This window comes from Hevea brasiliensis, chromosome 16 (assembly GCF_030052815.1).
Source record: "Hevea brasiliensis isolate MT/VB/25A 57/8 chromosome 16, ASM3005281v1, whole genome shotgun sequence".
Taxonomy (NCBI): domain Eukaryota; kingdom Viridiplantae; phylum Streptophyta; class Magnoliopsida; order Malpighiales; family Euphorbiaceae; genus Hevea; species Hevea brasiliensis.
In genome coordinates, this window is record NC_079508.1 from 63009538 (window position 1) to 63034542 (window position 25005).

The 25005-nt window shown below is 29.9% G+C and overlaps 1 protein-coding gene across 1 annotated transcript; it reads left to right on the forward strand.

Moving 5' to 3' along the window:
* Positions 1–8997: 8997 nt before the first annotated feature.
* Positions 8998–9629, forward strand: LOC110641320 (small polypeptide DEVIL 3). Its single transcript, XM_021792986.2, has one exon. The coding sequence runs from the start codon at positions 9107–9109 to the stop codon at positions 9245–9247; it is 141 nt and encodes a 46-aa protein (XP_021648678.1). The 5' UTR covers positions 8998–9106; the 3' UTR covers positions 9248–9629.
* Positions 9630–25005: the final 15376 nt, after the last annotated feature.

The window sequence follows — 25005 nt, forward strand, 5'->3', positions numbered from 1 at the left end:
CTTCAATGAGGTAACAATTCTTATCTCAGCTTGTGTCATTTTCAGCACAAATTGTGCTATCACTTATGAAACAGGGTATCCCTTATCTACTTTAGGCTTACATATCCATTCTTTATGCACATATTAGCCACCCATTTTCTGCACATATAGCCAAATTATCCCATTCCTTGCAATCTTTTAACATTGAGGACAATGTCCATTCTGAGTATGGGGGAAAGGGTAAATTTTTTGCAAAAATTATTTTTCCTTTTCATGTGACATACTCATTCATTAATTCATACTTGTACATATTCACATATATACACTGCATATAGCTTCATATACTTAGTTATGCATACTTAGTTGCATATAGGTTGATTATACATTTATACATTCATGCATTTCATTTATTCATTTAAATTTTTTTGGATTTTTTTTTTTAAATAGTCTTTGAATTCCAGAAGTTGCTTATTCAAGCAATCTAACTTGCCTTTAGATAGTTAGTGGAATGAAAGTTTCCAGCTGGGTTCAAAGTCTTAAGCATTATTCTTTCTCTTACTTAATAGCTGAAAATTAATATATTCATCTAGGTATGCAGATTCTGATTAGTTATTTTGAGTTTTTGAGTGTCAAAATAAGCCTTTAAGGAAGAAAATGGTCATTGTCGTCTCACCATTCCTAGAACAATCATCTTAGATCTTTCAAAGCGAAATTTTTAACTTGCATTTGATAAGAATATGATTTAGGCATTCCTTCATATTTTAAACCTCACATTTAGCCTTAACCTACCTTAATTTCATTTCAACCATTGCAAACCTGCCTTGAACCTTAATTCCCTAATTTCTTTGGAACCCAAATCATTTACCTAGCCATAAAACTTAAACACTACCACCTATTTATGAGAATAATATTTTAGCAATTAAGTACACATAAAAAATAAAAAAAAAACTTAGAGGACTGAAACATCTCAAAAAGTGCTAGAGTAATTGTGAAAAGATGATAAAAAAAATAAAAAAAATAAAAAAAGGTCACCAAAATATCCCAAAGGTAATTTTGGATGTGACATGAAATAGGGACAAGTACAAAATCAAAAGAGTATAAAAAGTAGTCCCTTTATATAATCATTGTGATAGCACTTGAGATTCATTATGAATTTCTTTCCTCTTGATTTAAAAGAAAAAAAAATTATTATAAAAAAATTAAAAAAAATGAAAATAAAAAAAAAAGAATATTGGATGCACTTTGACTTTCATGATTAATATTATTCTCATATTTTGTTTTCCTTATTCCCTTTCTTTATTAACCATAATTTCAACTTATTTGACCCCATTACAACCCTTAAAAAGACCTAATGATTCTTTGAAAAATACTTGTTACATTAGTAGAGTTACATCTTTTATGCTTGCATATGGGTTTGCCAATATAATCCTCCATACATTACTCACTATCTATTTGAGATACATTGGCTATCTATTTCATTTAGATTTGTTTAGGCATAATTGAATCTTGTAGCTGGTTGGTATTTGTCGCTTGGGTTGATTAGTTAATTCTTAGCTATTCTGTAATTGTTGAGAGTGATTGCTTCATTCTTTATGCTTCGCTGGTAGGAATTTGGAATGTTGGTGGCTAGAGGTAAGTTGGTGGTTTGGATTAGTGATTTTTACGTTTTCAAAGACTGATCTATTCCCTTCCAAATGAGTTTTAATGAAATTTTGCTTGGGGACAAGCAAGAGTTTGAGTATGGAGGAATTTGATGCATGCATTTTATATTATCATTTAGGTACAATTTTTGCACATAATTTACCCTTGTTCATAGCTATTACTATAGATATTAGTATATATTTAGTCAATTTTGCCTTTTTACACTTCTTAGTTTAATTTTTGAAATTTATTTGTTTTGTAGGTTAAATTTGGAGAATTTTAGTGTATTTTGATCAGAGCAGCCATTTAGAAGAAATTAGAGTTGAATTGCAAAATTTTGAAGTTGAGTTAAAGAGACAGAAAGTGACATAACCTGTAACATAGCTTGTGTCAATTGTCAGATATAAAGTTTTTCTCGGGCAGCAGGTTTCACAACCTGTGACACAACCCGTAACACAACCGATTTATCTTGTGCCATTTTAATGAAAATGGCTGACGTGGTACTTTTATCCCTCTGATTTAATACATCACTTTCTCCAGAATCTTCTACCTTTTTACCCATTCTAAGGCAAACCTCTGAACCATATAAAAGCTTCTTTTTATCTTTCTTTCCACAAGGAGAAAGAGGGGGAGATTTTGCAAGAAAGGGAGAGAGGAAGAGGAGCACGTGAGACCATTTTGTAGCAGCAGCAGAAGACATTTTCTGCAACTCTCCAGCAGCAGATCCTTCATCATTTTACTGGGTTTTTCTATTCCTTAGCTTAGATTTTCATTATTTCTTCATTTCTATACTTGAGTTTGTCTTGAAACCATGATTTGTGAGTAGATCTTCGAGATTCTAGAGATGGGTTTGTAAATATTGCTTTGTATTGTGGTTTTTGAACTGATTTAGTCATTTAAATGAGATTTGCTATATTTTAATTTATTGCTTGTGAGCTTGTTGCCTTACTTGATGAATGGGCCCTCATTAAGTTAAGTTTTAATCCTTGACAAATGGACTAAAAAGTGAATGTTTGGGATAGATAATCTTGTAATAAACTTAGTTTTCTTGGTGTTAGAGATAAGCTACGAGGATTAAGGGGACTTTCCAAAATCAATTAGAGCTTTAATTGGGTTTTTGTTAGGTTTGAAATACCGTGAAAATAGGATTTGATTAACTTTGAAATGCTTGAAAAAGGTTTCAAAGAACTAAGAATTGATTTCCCTCAAAATTGCAATTCTCATGTGTTTGGCTAAATTAGGGATAAACCACATGCAAACAATATTGAAAACCCTATATCCAGAATCATTTTAATTTTTATTGAATTTAGATTTAATTCCTCCCAATTTCATAATTAGCAATTTCAATTTAAATTTTGGTAATCTAGTCTAATTAATTTAGTTTATTGTTTGATTTAGTTTAAATTCTTCAAATACTAATTTTAATTTTAAATTTTCATTTTTAATATCTTTAAATTTTACCATTCTAGTTAGCTTATTCTTTCATCTCTAATTTAAGCAAAATTCCCTATGGGGATGATGTTATTTTTAAAACTATACTACTGTGACCCGTGCACTTGCGGAAGCTATTTCATAGCTAACACAATCAATGGGTAAGTGCATTGATTGGGGCGCAAAAAGTTCAAAGCACAATCACTTTTTGGCTTATATATATATATATATATATATATATATATATCCATTTAAAATAAAAATAAAATTCAAATAAAACAAATTAGAAGAGGGAAAGCACGGGACTCAAGAAAAATCAATCTTACCCACTGCTACACGAAACCTTTGCCTATCAGCACTCTTTTTTTTCTCTCTCGCCATGCCCGACTCTCTCTCTCTCCTCTGCATTGATTCATGGTACTACTCTTACCAATTTTTTATCATTAACACTGACCCATTTTCATCAAAGTGCCTATCTCACTCTCTAATCATCACTTAAAACTTTAATCCCTCATTCATTCCTCACTATGCCAGAACCCATTTTAAATTCCCAATTCTTCATCACCTCTGGTTCACCATCTATGGCTCGCACCAAACAAAAAACCCCTGCTGCTACTGCCTCGCCGTCCTCTTCTTCATCTGAAGAACTCCCTGTTGCCGCATTAAAGAAGAAATTGAAAGAAAAGAGGAAAACACCAGTAATTGAGTCCAATAGTGTATCCTCTGACCCATCTGAGGAAGTCGAACCTGCGATGAGGGCACCAGAAAAGAAAAAGGGAAGGAAAGTGCGTGGGATTGACATTCAACTCAAAAAGGGTGCTTCAAAATCATCAGGCTTTGTTGTTGACAAAGCGCTTCTAGATTGTAAGTTCATTAAATGGGACAATTTTGATCAGGTTAATTTTCAATTTAAGGAACTCTTTGAATTTCAAGAATGGATGAATGTTTGTGAATGCACTGATGTTTACTACCCTAGACTAGTCCAAGAATTCTATAGAACTTGAAAAGTAATTGATGAAGAAGACAGATTTGAGATTTCTTTGAATGATAGAGCATATGACATTTCTGTGAAATTGATTGCTAAAGCCTTAAAATTGCCGAATGATGAAAATAGAATCTCTGCTCATAGAGATGTTGCTAGAGTTCCAGGTAATTTGACTGAATTTGAAAGTGAAGTTTTTCCTGCCAACACTGCCACTAGTGAAAAATCCACTAGCACTAAAACCTTTCAGCACATTAAGATTATTCACAGTATGGTGAATTATATATTTTGTCCTAAATCTAGCAGCTATGGATATTTGAGTTACTTGGATATGTGCATCATGTGGCATATTGTTAACAGAGTAAGAATGAATTTGGCATATCTGATTTTCAAGAATATGTGTAAAGCTTATGGGATTGGTAAATTACCCTATGCACACCTCTTAACTGCCTTGTTTAGAGAATTGGAGATAAATGTCTCTAAGGAGAGTTCTAGGGCAGATTTAATGGTGCTTAGAGAAATTCATTCTGATACTGATGGAAGAAAAAAACATTTTGAAAAAGGTGAATCTTCTAAAGCTAAAGTTGATTCAGATTCCCAAAGTGAGATTATGAGTGAGCTTCAAGGGCTAAGAACATTTATTAATGAGAAATTCAATACATAAAATTAGTCTATTGAACTTCTGAGAAAATTTTTCGATATTATTGATTACAAAGTAAGTCATTTACTTACTCAGAATGAAGAGTTAAAGAAACAGATTGCAGATCTTAAGCAGGCACAGGAAACTGATTTTGCAACCAAAGTTGAGACTAATGTACCTGCAGGTGACCCTTCTGCTCATGATGATCATGTTTTTTATCATGGTAATGTTGAGTGTGGAGGTATTGGGCTTGGTGAGTCTACTGCTGCTATAGAGCATGTTAGTGAACAGGTTCTAGAACCTGTAGTTGAGTCTACACAGAAGAAGGAAGACTCTCTAAAGGATCAGCAGGAGAGTGCTCCACCTAAACCTTCTGTAGCTGAAGCTTCTCAAACTAAGAAGAGTAAGAAAAGAGTTAAGTCTACGGTATCCAATCCATATCAGACTCTGGCTGCTACCCTTCAAAGCCCATCTGATGAGGATGAGTCACAGGAGCATGAACCTTTGGCTGACCAGGTTTCTCAGCCACCTGCTACTAAACCCTCCAAGAAGAAGATGGTGCCTTCCAAAGCTATTCGAAGGAGCAAAAGACTTAATGTTTAGAAAATGATCTTTTTTTTTGGTTTACTAATATGTTTACTACTATTGTTGAATGGTTTTTCTGTTTGCTACTGTTTACCTTACTGCTTTTCAGTTTGTGCTTACTTGATTTTTTTGAATTAATATCTCCTGTTTCATTTTTGGATGATGACAAAAAGGGGGAGAATGGAATGGATGTGTGCTTTTGTTTTGGAAAATTAGATGTGTGCTTATATTTTGAAAATAAAAGTATGCTTATATTTTAAAAGTGCGTATGTAAACTATTGTGGCTTATGTGTGCAAACTATTAAGTTTAACTTGTTGCATATTGAAACTGTATTTCTTGTAGCATAAATTTAGGGGGAGTTTTGTATAGCTATTAATACTTTTACTTTTTAAACTTGTGTGCATACATTTAGGGGGAGCAATTCCCGCATACTAACATGCTTGGTTATACATAAACTTACACACACTTTTATTTATTCTTGATTGATGATTCAATTGAGTTTTGTTATCATCAAAAAGGGTGAGATTGTTGACCCCATGTAGTTCAAAATGAGCATTGATTTTGATGATAACAAAACTCAAATAGAATCTATCTAACTCAATTTTAAGTGATGTGTAGATTCTTTCTCTTATTCGTGGAGAATCTTTGAGGTTGCATCAAAGGAGGAAGAGCACTAAAAGACATATCAAGATGAATCAAAGTTGAGAAAGAATAAGATTATGAAAGCTAAAACTCAAAGTAAAGGTATGAAAGTCACAGAGTTAGAAATTGAGTCTTAGGACTTGTGTAAAAAGAATAGATGAAAGTTTTAGTCAAATGGAGCTCAAAATTAATTTTTCTTTCAATTACTTTATAAAATTTTCTCTCATCATGACCTTAGATATTGCTATTGGAATATATATTTTTTTAAGGTCTAAATTAGATTTTTAAGTATTACAATTTGAAACAGACATCTGGTAAATTAGTTTGCTAACTTGTTTGCTAAAATATTAGTTTGCTAATGTGTTTGTAAAATATTAGTTTGCTAACTAGTTTACTACTGTCGCTAAAAATTTCATTAGTTTGCTAAATGATCAGAGTTGCTCAACTTCGTACAAAAAGACAAAATAACAGCTATTTTGCGTAGAACAGAGTGTATAACATTCCAAAAAGGTTTCAAACAATTTAAAATGATTTGAGACTATAAATACACATTCTTTACTTCATTTTACACTTGATGAAAGCTTACAATTGCACTCTAATCTTGATTTTTCATTTATTGCTTTCATTCAAGAGCTTTAAAGTATTTGAGCTACCATTGGCATATTAACTCATCTCTTCTTTATAGTTTGATTTGTATTGAGTAAGAGTGAGTGTTAATACATTAAATTGCATTCAAGAGAGGTTGTACAAGCATCTATTAAAGCTTGAGAGTGTGAGTGCTTGAGATAGCACTTGTCAAGGGTTCAAGCTACCTTGGTAAAAGCTTAGTGTTGAAAAAATTGTAAAGGGTTTTTGGTCTCTTGCCTTTAAAAGAGCAAATAGTGGAGAGAAGACTCAAAGAAGGTTATCTGAGAGAGTGGATGTAGGCTAGTTAAGCCAAACCACTATAAAAATCATTGTCTTTGATTTCTCTAACCTTAATCTCTTTACTTTTGTGTAATTTAATTTCTATATATAATATTGAATGTTGATTGAATAGATTGAGTTGATATACTTGAAGATATATTGAGTAGGTTGAGAAATTAGTTGAATATTTTGTAATGCATGTTATGTCAAAAATTGCTATAAATATTGATTAAAGCTTGAATTGCAATTTAGGGACACGTTATTGAAACACATATCACTTTTACTATATATAAAAGAGCACCTAGTTGAACAAAATCACAATTTTTTATTAGGCTATAAGCAAGGGCCAAAAAATTATTTAAGTCTAATTCACCCCTCTTTTGGACTATTTTGGGACAACAATTAAGAAAATATAGAAAAATAAAATGTAATATTAAGTTATATTTGGTTCATAATTATATATACATAAGTATATATAATTATAGTAAAAGTATATAATACATCTTAAAAAAAAAAAAGCATATATATAAATTCGGTTCTCAGTTCAATTCAGTTTCGGTACGGTTCTGGTTCGGTTCTTAGTGAAGAATCAGAACCGAATCAAACTATCAAAATAAATTCGGTTCAGTACGGTTCTTATCGGTTCGGTACGATTCTTCGGTTCGGTTCGATTCCTCCAAGAACCGTGCATAGTCCTAGTGGGAGTCACTACATACACGTATGAGTGTGAATGGAGACTTGTGATTTTTCACATAATGAAGTAAATACTCACATATCGAGTTTATAATCTAACAACATATCATTATAGTTTAAATCATTTACCTAATATCCAATAGTTAAATAAGAAATATAGTATTGACCTGGTTTTTTCAGATCTTAATGCTCCCAATTAAGCCGAGAGTTGACTGCAATTTGGTGTAGATTCTCCGAGAGTGAAATTACAGGGACAATGTACCAGAACCCACTCGAGTACACATATTTGTTAATTGAATTGGGAGGAGCACGAGACAGGACATGTGGGATTAGGGTTTGCTATATGTTGATTAAGTTAATCACAAATTTAACAAATGTTGGGAATAAAATAATATTAAATTTTAAGGCAATTTTTTGAGCTTTGAGCGTTCTATTGTTAATCTTAATTAATGTTCCCTTGTTTCTTCACTTGAGAGCTGCTCAGTTATTCATTGGGAACATCCAATAGAATTGAAGTTTTCCTATATATGCTTTAATATTTATCGACGGAACACATAATCTACTCTTCCAATGCATAGCTTAATTAGATCCTATTGACTTGTGGATTTTTTTTTAATATATCTGAAATTTTAAATGAATAAAGGTAAATATTAGCATTGAAATATTTGTTTTGCAATTCTATAAATTATTAATATTGAAATTTAAATATGAATCCTTTCAAAGAAAAACGTAAATTCAATGGATCGATGGAGAGTTTGAAGAGCATGAATATATAGCTAGCAACAATTATTTTCATATTTTATAATTTTTTTTAAGAATATAAAATTATATATTCACGAAATGCATGTATTATAGCATATGGGCACAAAGCAAAAGCAAGATGGCAAAATATTGGGAGTGTTTTCCTGCCAAATGTTGCATAGAATGATTTATCATTTTTTTTTTATCAGAAGAAATATTATAATTTCTCCATTTGATGGGCTAAGAATTAAAAGGTGAGAGGAATACCTGATTTTCTTCTCTTTCCTGGTGTTTGTGCACTGAAATGGTTAAGTGTTTGTGCACTGAAATGGTTAAGTATACTTGCTAAATGATATAGGCATTACGCTATAAATAATAAAAAATGCAGCAGGATATGACAAGGAAACATCAGAGCTTCTTCGTTACTTTATTGTAAAAAGTAATAATTTCTAAAGTAATAATTTCTAAACATCATATACACGCATGGCAGCCGCCCAACTATCTTTGAATTTCTAAACTTTACCCTCCCTTTTTTAAAATCTATAATGAAAATCAAGAAGCAATAAGTTGCCGACCAATAATTGTCTTGGGGGTTGATACCCATATACATCATATAAGCTGGTGCAAAGGATGACGTGGCATCCACAGAAAGAGAGAGGAATCGAGAATTTGGGGACTAGATTCATGTTCTTGTGGGACTTGGACCACACCACCTCTCTTTATAAGGAGCACTTCCTTCTTTGTCTTCTCACTTCAAAGTTTCATTTCAACACTAGTATTTATTCTTCTCCTACCTACTCTCTCCCAAAAAGGCTGAAAAAGAAAAACCAATAGAGTAGCTATATATATAGCTAGTGAAGTAAAAATGAAGATGAGCAGAGCAACCGTGGAAGACTCCAAGAAAAAGATGTCATGTAGAAGGCTTGGAGGCTACCTTAGAGAACAGAAAGGAAGGCTCTACATTATCAGGAGGTGCATAGTCATACTTATCTGCTGGCATGACTAGTTAATCCAAGATCTTTTGGAGCTATACATATCAATTCCTATATATATCATCATCTCATCACCATCCATATCCATGAAGTTGAAGCAAAGTATTAATGCATATCATTTCTGGAAGCTCGCGTGGAACCATCAGCAAGCGAAGCTCTCCACTTCTTCAATATTCTTAAAATCTATATATGTTTCGTTTACTCGAAATATGTAAATAGAAAAGAGAAATGCTAGCTAGCTAGCTAAATAATTGATTTTATATTAAGCTTGTTTTCTTACATTGAAGTGCTTCAAATTAAATGGTTTAGAAAAGCAAGTTTCTAAAATTAATTTCTTTTCTATATATTCCATCATGAGTTGTTGAGTGCATTACTGTTGGATCAGCTTTCTTCTTCTTCTTCTTCTTCTTCTTCTTTTTTTAATTTCTACACTTACCCACTTCGCTTAATAATTAATTAGCACAGTGCACTGAATTGAAGGTGGCTCATGATATGATAAAATAATTCTAATGTAAGAAAAATGCTTAAAAATTAGTCATTGATATTGTTATTTGAGATGATAACTAGGAAAACAGATGTCTGGTCTTTGAATGATATTGAATTTACGTGAATTTTGCGGAAAATTTCTAGATATTCTTGTAGTTATGGATGCATGAAATTCACCTCAAAAGAGCTTATTAATTAATTATTATGAACTAGTACGGTATGAACAATAATAACATCAAACAATTAAGCTTCAAATAGCATATGAAAACAACTTTTGAATAAAGAAAAAGAAAGAAAGAAAGAAAGCATGTGATTCGTGAGGGCGATATGACTGCATATAATGCAAATTGTCCTGCAGACTTAGCCATTACTCTACCAATTCTATTAATATTCTTGAGGACCCTCTAGTTGGCATTATTAATGTCCTTCTATATCATGTGATGTCTTTTCCACATAACAGTCTTCTGTAGCTCAGGGCTTTAGCCCCTTTCTATAAGGGAAACAGAAAGGCGACACTCGTGATATTGTGTCATATTAATTAGGATAATAATTAATAAAATTACCATAAGATTATACTTGCTAATGTAAAAAAAAAATTATTTTTAAATTTAAAATATCTATATAAAACCATTTTTTTATTATATATGATTAATTCCAAACTCAAGACTATGCAATTATGAAGATGATTTATTGAGTTTTATGCTAATCATATTTAAGAAATCATTCAAATAATTATTTTTGAAAAATCATAAGTAATTTTCTTTATTTGAAATGGATGAATTTGATACTATGGAAATAATAATAATAATAATAAATTATATTATATTGTGAAATAAATAGTTGTGTGATTTTAGTTTAAGAGAAGGGGTACAGAAAACAAGAAAGAAATCGCTGCCTACCGAATTTAAGATGACTTCATCAAAATGATTTAAATTAATCTGATTTGACTTTTCTTTATGTTATATGTTTTATCGTTTTACATATTGTGGGATAACATTTCCCTTAAATTTTAAGTTTTTAAATTTAATTATTACCTAAACTATATGTTGTTGCTTCTCTAAAGTTTAGTCTCTTTTTTATGACTTGACTTTACGTGTTTAATTATTTTTATCAGGTTATGAATCTACTTAAATCTGACTCATTATGATATTGTCCACTATACTTTTTTTTATCCTAAATTATAGCATGTTCAGATATCACGTGAAATTTTATATAATGTATAGATAACTAATGACATATTCATATATAGAATTTAAAGTTGCCTCTATTAAAATAGTTTAAACTAATTTTTCCCTTGCTTTATAGTGTCTTCATTTTACTTGATTGGGACACCAACAACACATACCAAATCTAAATAAAACATTGCCCATTTTTATTCTATTTACGCTACATTTTACCATACCGATGAAAAGGTAAAAAGTTTACGAGTTCATCCATTAACTTTTTACTTTTTTTTATTTAACTTTGATATTATAGCATTAAAAGTAATTTTATAATTAACAAATTTAAATTTATTGATTATTTTTTTCTTTATTTATTATTTACTACATTTGAAAGGCAAAGAAAATGATGGAGCTAATTTTCAAAAAAAAAAAAATAATGGAGCTAATAATTATTATTTTGAAGGACAAGGGTTACCTTGTAAAGGGAGGAAAAAATATAAAAGAAATTTTTTAAAAAAATTATTTATATAATTTATTATTATTATTATTATTATTATTATTATTATTATTATTATATAGTTATTTTGATTACTCATTTATATTTTTGCACTGTATTTTTGTAATTATACACCAAACATACTTTCATTTAACTTCTTCAATTATTATTAAGTATTTTCATGTAATTTTTGCCCTTCCTTATTTTATTCGTACCAAACACAGCTTTATGTTTGTAATAATTTATGGGATTGTGGGTCAGAGGTGGGGAAGCTTATGTCCTTCTCTTTGATCAATGATCAATCCAAATCAAAGGCCATCCTCCTATTCTCTCTTTTTCAAAGACGAGACAAAATACTGTGATTGGTCAAATGCTAGCTTTGTCGTGCCCACGTGCACCTCCTAATTCAGGGGCCCCACTCACCTCCTCACTTGTCTCTTTGAATTTTTCCTTTTCTCAATATCTCTAATTTTTTTTTAAAGGTAATACCATCAACAACAATACAATGCCTATTAAAATAGCTAAAAGAAAATTCATATGGGAAATGGTTTATTAAATCCATTAATTTGATATAAAGTGCAAAAAAATATTTAATTTATAATTTTTATTTTATATAATTATTAATTAATTAAAATAATTAAACTTATGAGCATGTATTAAAATTCCATTTAAAAAAAAAACTATCTTTTAAATTCCAAAATTAAAATTCAATAATATATTAATAAAATTTTAGAAATTCTTTTAAAAAATTAAACTCTATAAATTAGTAAAAATTTTGTTTTTTCATTTATGTGTTATGCCATAATTAATACTTATTCTTATTTTTTTGAAAAATAAATGCAAATGTTCTTAAATTTTAATTTTGTCAAATATTTTCTTTATTCGTTTATTTTTACCAATTTTACCATTCAAAAATACCTTAATATCCCGCCCCTCAAGTTAAATTATTAATATATTAATTAATTAATTAATTATTAAGTTGCTATCTAGGGATGTCAATTATTTCTTTATCCATCCAACTTACTTCAAACTTAGTTAATTTTTTTACATCTTATCTCGGCCTTAATATTGTGTGACGCAATGATAGAGAGACCTTTTTTATTTTAAATTTATGTAATATATTTCCCATAATAATATATTATTATTTTTATTTTTTAATTTAAAAAATATTTATTTTTATGCATTTATGTAATTAAATATTATAATTAAAAAAATTATAGATATATTATTAAAATTATGTTTAAAATGTATTGCCCAAATGGCTCCAGAGAATGAGCGTAGAACTGGGCCACAATCACAGGTGTAGGTATGGAAATAGGCATGACGGGGAAATGAAGGGTTTGGGAGGAAGGGGGCAACAGAGCAAGAATGGCTTGGGACCATAGAGATGGCTGGCTGGCTGGAGTATGTATGGTGCTGCTCATTCTTCTCACATGCTTTTAATCATGCTCATAATAGATAATAATGGAGCACCAGCACCATGAACATGAACATGCATCCTATTCCTATTCATAACTCCACTATTTTTTTCATTTTTAATTCCATAAATATCAACTACATTTAATTATCATTTTCACTCTAAAAAAAAATCCCATTTACATTATCTTGAAAAGCATTTCAAATTATTTTAAAGCATTTATCATCAATAATGTCTATATATATATATATATAACATTTTAATTTAAATAATATATATTTTTAATAACAGCAATGAGTTGGAAGTTGGATCGAGAGCATATAAATCTCTCGCTAATGAGAATGTACAATAGTAGGCCCAAAAGAAAGGGCCCAACATATGAGAAAGGCCCAAGAGAATGCTTCCCATCCCAGCTTCTCTGAAGAGGTAAAATTCATGGGTTCAGCTGCAAGACCAATTCTAATTGTTTAGACCTTTTTTGGTTAATGTATTTAATCACAAAACATTATTTTATCAAAAATTTTAAATCACATGAATTTATCTAATATATATATATATATATATATATATTCCCTGAAATTTATAAGTATCTATTTTTCAAATGAAAAACCTTACTTCTTGAATGAATGGGTAATAATTGGAGATGAGCCTGAAGAAAACAAGCTAGAACGCAGAAGGATTTGAATTGAACTTAATTATATTTGAAAGTTCAAGACGAGGGATACATAGGAAATACAACATTTAAACAAATAAATATGCTAGAAACCAGAAATAAATAAAAGTAACTGAGGGCTATGCTTGAAAACAAAAATGAAAGAAAGTAAATTCAATATAACAGAATATAATATAAAAAGCTTTTCAAAGTAAAAGAAAAAAAAAAAAAGAAAGAAAGAAGAAAGCCATATATAAATCCAAAATCTATTAGATTATTGAACCATTTATGTGATCGAGTTCTTAATTAGTTTTATTCAGAAAACAAAATTTTCCCTTAGCTTTTTTCTTTTAATATATTTTTAGTTTCCACAAAAATTAAAAATTAAGATGTTATAGTCTAAAAATTCTTCATTTTTCAAATTAATTACAATTATATTTTTATTATTTAAATTAATTTTAATGTTTGTATAAATTTAAAATTTTTAGATCTACTTCTATTTAACATCAATTTAATATAAAATTTTATAAAAAGTAATTAATTAAAATAAAAAAATTAATAAATGAAAAATAAAAAATACAATTTATTAAATAGGAAAATTCCTCTAAGAAAAAGCTTCTATAATAATTTTATAAATCATACATACATATTTTAATTTCAAGTTATTAAGAAAAAATATTTTTTAACTAATTATAGCTAAAAAAAGTATTGAGAAAATTATGAACGTAGCTGTAAAAAAATCTCCTTATTTTGTTAATAATAAAAATTAATATTTTTTTCCAATATATGTAAAAATATATCTTCCCTAAACAAAAGGTTTACTAATTTGCTTAATTAATTAAAATAACATTAAAATTTATGTTTTAATTTAAGCAATTAAACATAATATTTATAATATTATGATAATATTATATTATCTATGAAAAAAATTAACATAACATTATATATAAAAATTATATTATGAATATTTATAATGAGTACAATAACTTGTAAAAACGAGATGAAGATATGGAAAGAAAAAGTAGGAAAAAAAAAATGAACTACTTGAGAATATTAATTATATAATTATTATGAACTAATTAAAAATACATGCTTAATTTTAATTAAAAAATCATAAACTATATAAGTACTAGATTCAAATAGGATGATTTAAAAAATTATAGAAATTAAATGTATAAAAATTTAAAAATACAAATTAGCATAAATTAGTAGTAAAATATAGCCATGGTTATTTATTATATGCTAAATTTAATTAATTATTAAAAATAAATATATTATAATAATATTATATCATACTAAAAAAATTAACAAAAAATACAATCAGATCATTTATATTCATCATTTTATTTTTATTTATTATCGACGTGGGACTTATTTCCAAAAATAATTATATTTAGTTTTCCTTCTACAAAAGCAGAATATTTGTATTTGAAAAAGACACACAGAAACCTACATGTTCTTCAATTATATTGTACTAAATTCGAGTACCTTCTCGTCTTTTCAAAAAATATCTAGCAGCTTCTATTTGGGTTTGAGTTTGTTGCTAATTGTTATTTATTTATTTATTTTTACCATATGTACACATCAATTCAATTATAGTTATAATTGGATCATTCTCCTTTCCATTTTTCAATTGTTGGCTTCGACATTAGCTCCAGGCTTTCTAGAACTTGTCGAATCTGGAATGGTTTTCATTTTCAAAGCAAAAACGGACCGATATCATTCAGAAACTAAAACAATGTTTTTGGCAATCTTGATTCACGTATTGATTGTCTTGGAACTTGACTTGGATATAATTGACGCTATACATGAAGATGATAATGTAGATTCAAAATACAAAGCTCAAATTCGCAGAGGGTTTGTTTGGAAAGAACTTTGGCAAACATGTCACAAAAGTCTATAATTCAATGGTTCAACGAAGGAGACAGAAACATAAAATTTTTTCCATCTGTCAGCTTCTATTCAGGCTAAAAGAAATTTTATTAGTTGTGTTCAAACTCTATAGGGACGTGATTGATGGTTAAAATATCAGAAAAGAAGTGGAGGGTTACTTTTGGTGTATTTACTGTGAGAGCTCTTCTTGGAGGCCTTCCCTTCGAGTTCGTTGTAATTTTAAATCCTTGTGTCCATCATCTGCCAACATGTTAGAACAGTCTTTCTCTTTTGAAGAAGTCAGGGAAGCTCTATATGGCACTTGGCCCGGATGGATATAACTTTCATTCTTTAAATGTATATGCTTGGGCTTCTATTGAAAGATGACATTATGGATTTTGTGTATCACTTATATACAACAGGGGTTCGTACGAGTTCTTCTTTCATTACACTTATTCCTGAAATTGAGAATGTTGTTAATTTGAAAGACTTATTATTATTGGAAGTTTATGCAAAATAGTTGCCAAGTTACTAGCAAATATGCTCAAAAGAGTTATGGGGGAAGTGGCAAGTGATCAAATAGTCCTCCTACTGAAAATTGAAATATATATATCTCAAGGGCTTAGACAAAGGGATCCTTCATCCCCTTCTCTATTTATCATTGCAGTTGAAGGTCTTTCCCAGATTTTTTTTAAAAAGCTTGTGCCTTGGTTTTCATCAATGGTGTCTCAGTGTAGAATATTTCCAAGTCTTTCATAACTCATCTACAATCTGCGGATGATACTGTGATTTTTTTTGTAATGCAACTCAACATGAAATAGCAACCTTTAAAAGGATCCTTCCGTGTTTTTCCCTTGTATTTGGTCTCAGCATAAATTTTCACAAAAGCTCCTTGATTGGTGTAAATACTGATTATGAGTATTGGATCCGAGAAATGTCAAATGTCTTGCAATGCTCTCTTTAAGCCCTGCATGTGTCATATCTTGTTCTATTAATCGGTGTTAATCCAAAATCCAGTGCAGTTTGGTATCTAATTGTGCAATGATGAGCTCTCTACTTAGAAATCTAGACATCTGTCTTATGGGGTGTCGATCTCCTAGTTTAGTACCTATCCCTGTTCAAAATACCTACCGGTGTTGCTAAAAATCTGGAATCTTCTCAAAGGCAATTCTTTTGGGCTTGGTCTTCAGGAAGTAGAAAGAGATCAATAATTGGAGTTGACATAGAGGGGTTTGGAAATTACCAGTCTTATTTACAAGAATAAAGCCTTTCTTTTCAAGCGGCTTTGGCATTTTATGATAGAAGAAGCAAGCATTTGAAAGAATTTGCTTTGTGAAAACTATAATAAAATGAATCCCACTTTCTGGTTTCCTGTGTCATTTTTATCAATAGGGCTTCTAATTCTATTATGTTTAATTAGAATTATGCAGCAGGGGCTTTGAAGGGCCTGGTGCCTCCTAAGGTTGAGTTCTTCTCTTAGATGGCTATTCATTGCAAATTAAACAATCGAAGCTCTCTTTTCTGCCAAGAGTGTTCTTGCAGCTGATTCAATTTCGTGTCCTTTTTCACTTAATCCTTGCAAATTAAAGAAGTTTGGACCCTTTTGAACAAGTTTGCAAATTGGTGGGGTCTATATATCATGGTGTACTCCTTTTTCTGTTGCTGATATTTTCTCTATTTATGGTTGTGTATTGATATAATGAAAAGGTTTCACCCTGCTAAGCCTCATCGTCCGCTAATCCACTGGTCTGATCCTAGTGAAGGTTCTCTCAAAGGAACATCGAATGAATCGTTAGTTGGAAAACTTGGATTAGCAGGAAATGAAGTAGTTCTTAGGAACTCTTTGGGGAATGCTCTTTGCTTGTTTTCATGCCCCATAGGTATCATTGACTCAAATTATGTAGAAATTTAAGGCAATTCTAAAGGCCATCCAACTTAATTACAGTTGATAATTCACTCAACATTATAAGTCGTAGATTTAGATATTAAGTCTACTGATCTTGGTTTAGAATGATTTCTTTAAAATTTTCTTTTTTTTTAATTAATAAAATCGAATATTGATTATTGCATGAGAATAATAATTAATTAAATTAATTAATTAAAAAACAAATCAGATATAATCAGAATAGTTAATAATAATGAAAATCAAACTGGAGAGTGATGTTCCTTTTTATTTAGCAAAAAATTGAAAGATAAGATTAGAAGACAATTTAATGATAAATATTTAAATTTTTTTCTTATTTTAAAATTGATTGAAATATTTTATTAACTAAAAATTGAGTTAAAATTAAAATAAATTGATCATTAATTCGATTTCGGATTTAACTAATTCACACAACAAATACACTTTTATTCAGTATTTTTTTTTAAATTAAAACAATGGATAAATCATTTTATTAATAATAAAATTGGGTTAAAAAAAATTAAAACAAATTGAGTCAAAATTTCGATTTAATCAATCAAATCAACGAGTAATTGAGATTGAAATTTTAAAACACCACCTTTATAAAGTTCTATTCTTTCCACTTCAACAAATTGCCCATTAACTTAAAATTGGATATACGAACTAAAAGGCATAAATATTGGAGTGGCATGTCTTGTGGTGCAAATATTGCCACGACATTTATTTTGATTACATAATACACTGTAGACTTTAGAGATTTGACGTGCTAAAAACAATTGTGTCGTTTTTTGATAAGCAAGTAATTTTATTAATAAGATTACGAAAATTTAGTAAGGGAAAATCCAAATTAATTCTTTCTAGACTTAGGATAAATTATACTAAGTAAAAAAATTTGGAAAAAAAAATAAAATACACTAAGATCTGGAATTGAACACCAAGTACCATACAACATCTAATAGACAAAATAAAATAAAATCAAACAGTTTGAAAGTACTAAAATAACAAAAAGCGACAAAAACGAAAAATTGAAACATTAACTGTCCAATGAGTACTGATGGTGTAGGTAAACACATGCCAAAAGACCCATAACATATTGATGAAGATTGCATCCAAATTACAAAATTACTTATTCTAAACAATTCCTGTTAAGTTATAACGAATCAACTACGTTATTTGCCTCACAAAAAACACGTAAGAAGTTAATTCGAGGAAGAGAATTAATACGATTGCAAATAAAATTCAAAATAGCATGTAAATGCCAAGGTGCTCGTTCCGATTTGATAACTCAAGCCAAGACTTTTTTTGAGTTAAGACTCTATAAAAATCTCTTCCACTGAGCAACACATGTAAGGATGGGAAAGTAGCAACTCTGAGACTTTAAGAATCGCTTTCAGCTTAGGTACATTGGAGTCATGAATACTTGCTGGAGAAAAATATAATCCAATAAAAGCACTAGTTGAATTTTGAAGGATACCTCCAATAACACAAAGAAAACAAGGCATGGCAATGAAAACATAAAAAGAATTTGTGAAGGAAATGGAATTGAAATATATCTCTATCGATTTATAAAGCAAAAATACCAAATTCAAGTGAAAAGGTTTGCCTCTTTAACTGATTTTATGTGTTATCCTCATTTAATAATTTTTTGTTTCAATTATAAATGAAGCTAGAGGGAATACGATCTATATAACAATATAAAAGTTATTTAAAATTTACAGATTGATATTTATAAGTGCATAATAAGTCTAAATCAGTAATTATTGAATTTTAATCCTAAACTAGTTAAAAATTATATATAGATTATTTTTTGTCATTCAATTTTTTAAAACATTAAATTCACATTAATAATAAAAAAAAAATTTGTGATTGAGGTACCTTATTAATTATTGCTTAATAGAATTGAAAGCCTACGTACCATAGAATGTAGGGTTTGGGGCACATGAATAAGGAGTAATGTTAGGTTATGGTGGACCACTCATCATCCAAACATCTAAGCCAACAAACATATCCACAGCAAATCATTCATAAAATTAATAATGCTTCTTCATAAATTGCTCCTCTGTCTTGGCTTGGCCTTGTCCTCTCACCCAAGCATCAAACAAAATAAATGGGAGAGAAAAAGATAATGAAAAGGACAAGACATTGGCCTAAGCCTGTCTGGAACGGATCATGAATGACCTTTCAGATAAATTGACAGATTCTTCCCAAATCAAAAGGACTAATATTGAATTCAGTATAATGGGCTGTAAAGATGCCACATTATAGTTCTGTTGTATTCACAGTAGGTCATGCCACTGATGATCATTTTTTAAATTTCTATATACTTTTAAAATTATTAAAAAATTAATATTATAGAGTTTAATTCTTATTTTATACATTATTAAAAAAACATATACTTAATTATTAAATTATTAATTTAATGATTATTAATTACTATTAAATAGTATATATGTTTTCACTCTTCCAGCCATATGATTGAGTTTTATATATATATATATGGAAAATTAGTAGTTTATACTTAAGGTTTATTATAGGCACTTAGCAATAAAATTCAGAAGCTTGCATGAAATTACAAAGTAAATGCCTCTTCCATGCCTCATGAAATACCCACCAAATCAGAATTAGCAACAAAAGTAGAATATTAAATAGGAAATCAAATACATATTTAGCAACCCTAAAAAAGTGAGATGATATGGCAGGAGTCCCTTTCTCCCTTAATTAGTGGTTTTGAGTTCGAACCCTAGGTATGGAGCACTTTTTAAAATTTGGGAGGAAGTGCTTTGTATCCTTTGTGAGTTTACCCCGTGTAAATTTAAATTAGTCGAATCAATAAGCTTTGGATACCGGATAATTTCTACCAAAAAAATACATATAGAGCAGGTAGACTATGAACATTGAAGCTGGACGAACAAAAGCAATCTGCAAAATAAGCTGCTAACATCAGAATCGAGTTTTGCCATGTTGTTTGCATTTTTGTTGTAGTTGTAAATAAAATTAAAATCCACTTTAAAATATTAATTATTTTGGTTGCACTATATTGATTCTGTCAATAGAATAATTTCTCCATCTAAATTAACCATAAATTCTCCTAACACCTTTTTTTTTTCTAATTTAAAATAATTACGCCCTTAAGTAATTAAATTTTCTTTTAATTAAATTTCACATTTAAGTAATTATTTATTTTATATCTAAATAATTATATATCATCAGTACAATACATATTTTATTAAATATAAAATAACTATTGATAATATTAATGAATATAAAATGATGAATTTAATAATAATTTACATATTTATAAAAATAAAATAAAAGTTAAAGGAAAATATAATTTTTTTAAGAATATTTATAAATTACAACATTAAAAGATCTATATATGATTATGTATTGTTAAATAAATTATATTAAATCACATAAAAAATAAGTTTTCTTGTATAATTTTTTTTATAAAAAATTCGTTACTTTTTTTATAATTAATTATTTATGTGTTGAAAAATATCACTATGAATGAAATTAATTAATTCCTTTACCAAATTATAGACTATAATATAAAAAATTTAAGAATTTAGAAAAGTATATTATTTTCTAATTAATTAATTTTTAGTATTTTAATTTTAAATAATTATATTATATTTAAATATAATTATATATAATATTTTAAATATAAAAATAAATAAATAATTAAAAAAAATATAAAATTTGAATGGAATGACCATTATATTAACAAATAAAATTTAAGAGAAGTAATTATTTCAATTGACAAAAAAAAATAAGGTAATTAATGGTAGATTTAAATGGAGGCTTCATTTCGTTAATAGAATTAAATCTTGGGAATTAAATTATATTTTATAAAAAATATAGAAATTAATATATAATTTTTTTTTTATATATCTCATGAGCTGACTTATAATTTATTTATAAATAAACAATACAACTCAACTCAACTCAACTAAGCCTTTATCCCAAAAATTTGGAGTCGGTTATATGGATTCGCTTTCTCCACTCTAAACAATTTTGGGTTAAATCTTTAGAAATGTGTAATGCTTCTACGTCATGTTGTACTACTCTCCTCCAAGTCAATTTAGGTCTACCCCTTTTTTTCTTTCTATCCTCTAACCCAATATGCTCTACTTGTCTAACTGGAGGCTCCGTATGTCTACGCTTCACATGACCAAACCACCTCAATCTCCCTTCTCACAACTTATCTTCAATTGGCACCACTCCTATATTTTCTCTAATAATCTCATTATGGACTTTATCTAGTCTAGTATGGCCACTCATCCACCTTAACATTCTCATCTCTGCAAATCTTATCTTAGACGCATACGACTCTTTCAGTGCCCAACACTCACTACCATATAACATAGCCGGTCGTATGGCTGTACGGTAAAATTTTCCTTTCAACTTATTAGGAATCTTACGATCACATAAAACTCTAGTGGCACATCTCCACTTTAACCATCCGGTTTTAATTCTATGACTAACATCCTCCTCACATCCCACATCTACTTGAAGGACTAAGCCTAGATATTTAAAGTGATTACTTTGGGACAGTACCACTCCATTCAAACTAATTCCTTCCCTATCACCAGTTTGGCCTTCACTGAACTTGCAATGCATGTATTCTGTCTTCGTTCTACTTAACTTAAAACCCTTTGACTCTAGAGTATTTCTCCAAAGCTCTAGCTTTCTATTGACTCCTTCTGGTGTCTCATCTATCAGAACAATATCATCCGCAAACATGATGCACCAAGGAATACTCTCTTGTATATGTTTCGTCAATTCATCTAAAACTAATGTAAAAAGGTAAGGGCTTATGGGTGATCCTTGGTGTAATCCAATTGAGATCGGAAAATCTCTTGTGTCCCCTCCCACTATGCGCATAATAGTAGTTGCTCCTTCATACATATCTTTTAACACTTGTATGTACCTAATAGATACCCTCTTTTGTTCTAACACATTCTATAAGACAACTCTCAGAACACTATCATAAGCCTTCTCCAAATCAATAAAAACCATGTGTAGATCTTTCTTCACATCTCTATATTTCTCCATCAAGCTTCTAATAAGAAAGATCGCTTCCATAGTTGAACGACCGGGCATGAAACCAAATTGATTGAGAGAGATAGAAGTATCATGACGTAATCGATGCTCCACAACTCTCTCCCACAACTTCATAGTATGGCTCATGAGTTTAATTCTCCTATAGTTTGAGCAACTCTATATATCTCTCTTATTTTTAAAAATAGGTACTAAAATGCTCCTCCTCCATTCATCAGGCATTTTCTTTGAGTTTAGAATCTTATTAAATAATTTAATTAACCATGCCACTCCCATATCTCCGAAACACTTCCACACTTCAATTGGTATTTCATCGGGTCTACAGGCTTTACCCACTTTCATTCTCTTAAATGCTTCCTTTACTTCTAAAGATCTAATCCTTCTAGTATAATTCACATTTTTTTATATTGTTCTATAATCTATATTCACACTATTACCATTTTGACCATTATTAAAGAGATCATTAAAATAATTTCTCCATCTTTCTTTAATATCCTCATCTTTCACCAACACTTTTCCCTCTTTATCCTTAATGCACCTAACTTGATTGAGATCTTGACATTTCCTTTCTCTCCTCCTTGCTAATCTATAAATATCTTTCTCCCCTTCTTTAGTTCCAAGTTTCTCATATAACTTTTCAAAGGACTGTATTCTTGCTTAACTAACTGCCTGTTTTGCCTCTTTTTTTGCTATCTTGTACCGTTCATATGCCTCATTATTATCACATTTAGGTAATTTCTTATACCATTCCCTTTTTCTCTTCACTGCCTTTTGTACTTCCTCATTCCACCAACATCTCTCTTTTGAGGGTGGTCCATGTCCTTTAGATTCTCCAAGTACTTTTGTAGCTACTTCTCTAATCTTTGATGTCATCTGTATCCACATATCATTAGCCTCCATATCCAGCTTCCATACTTCGGACTCGAGAAGCTAATTTTTGAACTTCACTTGCTTTACTCCTTTGAACTCCTACCACTTTGTTCGAGCTACACTATTTCTTCTGACCTTACTTGAATTGTTCCTAAACTTGACATCCAAGACCACCAATCGATGTTGACTTGTTAAAGCCTCTCCTGGAATGACCTTGCAATCCTTGTATAGAGCTCTATTTGTCTTCCTGGTTAAGAGGAAGTCGATTTGGCTTCTATGTTGCCCACTTTTGAAAGTCACTACATGTGACTCTCTTTTTATAAAGTAGGTATTTGCTAGTATTAGGTCGTATGCCATAGCAAAATCCAAGATGTTTTTTCCCTTCTCATTTCAACTGTCAAAATCAAAACCTCCATGAATATTCTCATAACTTTGTCTATCACTTTCTACATGTCCATTCAAATCTCCACCAATGAAAACATTCTCTTCATTCGGTATACTTTGTATTAAATTATCCATATCTTCCCAAAACCTTTATTTACTCTCACTGTTTAGTCCTATTTGTGGGGCATAAGCACTAACTATATTTATTGTTTCTCCTTCTAGTACTAACTTTACTAGTATAATTTTATCTCCTACTCTTTTCACAGCTATTACTGCGTCTTTCAATGTCTGTCTATAATTATGCCCACTCTGTTCTTATTTCTCTCATCTCCGGTAAACTACAGTTTGTACCCTGAATTACCCACTTCCTAACTTTTCTCTCCTACCCATTTAGTCTCCTGAATGTAAGCAATATTCACCCTTCTCTTTTCCAAGGTATCCACAAGCTCCATTAATTTTCCTGTAAGTGATCAAACATTCCAAGTACTATATAATAACTATGGATAGAATCCATATAATAATTAAGATTCGAATCTCATTAACATTATCATTTTCCTTCCCAATAATAATAATAATAATAATAATAATAATAATAATAATAATAATAAAAGTCAAATTGGGGTAAGATTTTGCAAAATATAGTAGCCATCATGGCTGCTACCCTGTGGAATTGGTATTGAATATTTCTTTGAGTTTCTATGGGCACAGGTACAGTTTAGGTGTCTTGTTTCAGAGAGACTATTAACAAAAAGCAGCCATCTTGACTCAATTTCAGGGATATGATGTATGGCCCTAGGACCTTATACCCTATATTATGTATAGTATAATGAAAGAAAAGGAAAGGATAGCAGCTGCAGCTGCCAATGTACGTGCACATGAAAATTGAGCTTAATCCTAAGAAATTTTACTCTAGTAGGTATAGCTATGACATGATTTTGATCGCGTTAAATAAAGGCACTAGTCTTTTAGTGCATATACTAATTAGGTGGTAAGAATAGCTAAGTGTACTCACTCTTACACCTTTTCGTACATATTCATTTTATCTTGTCCTTTGATAGCAACTCTAGAACTACCCTCCCTCTTCAATAGCTCCTTTCCTGTCATCTGCTCACTGGATTCATGCTTCTATTTTGTAACAGCTCACTAGCTCTGAGAGTGAAGGATTTGGAATTCAAAAACAGGGGCTAAAGTAGCGAGCAGATCAGCGGGAAACATGGGCATGAATCCATGGAAACACACAAATGTAGTATGGAATATAAAGAAAGAAAGAATGATATCGCCTGTAAGGCTGTTGGGTGGAGCTGGAATTACCCAAGATGTGATTGCTGAGAAGGATAAAAAGCTAGGGTTTAGCACTTTATCTGCTGATTCATCCTTGACTATAGCAGACTACAAGTACGAGCATACATTAATAATTAGTTTTCTTTTCCATTGTGGGTGTAAGAAAGAGAGATTAGGGTTTCTTAAG

What these genes read in the sequence shown, in the direction of transcription:
- LOC110641320 (XM_021792986.2), top strand. Translation starts at nt 9,107, where the DNA reads ATGAAGATGAGCAGAGCAACCGTGGAAGACTCCAAGAAAAAGATGTCA.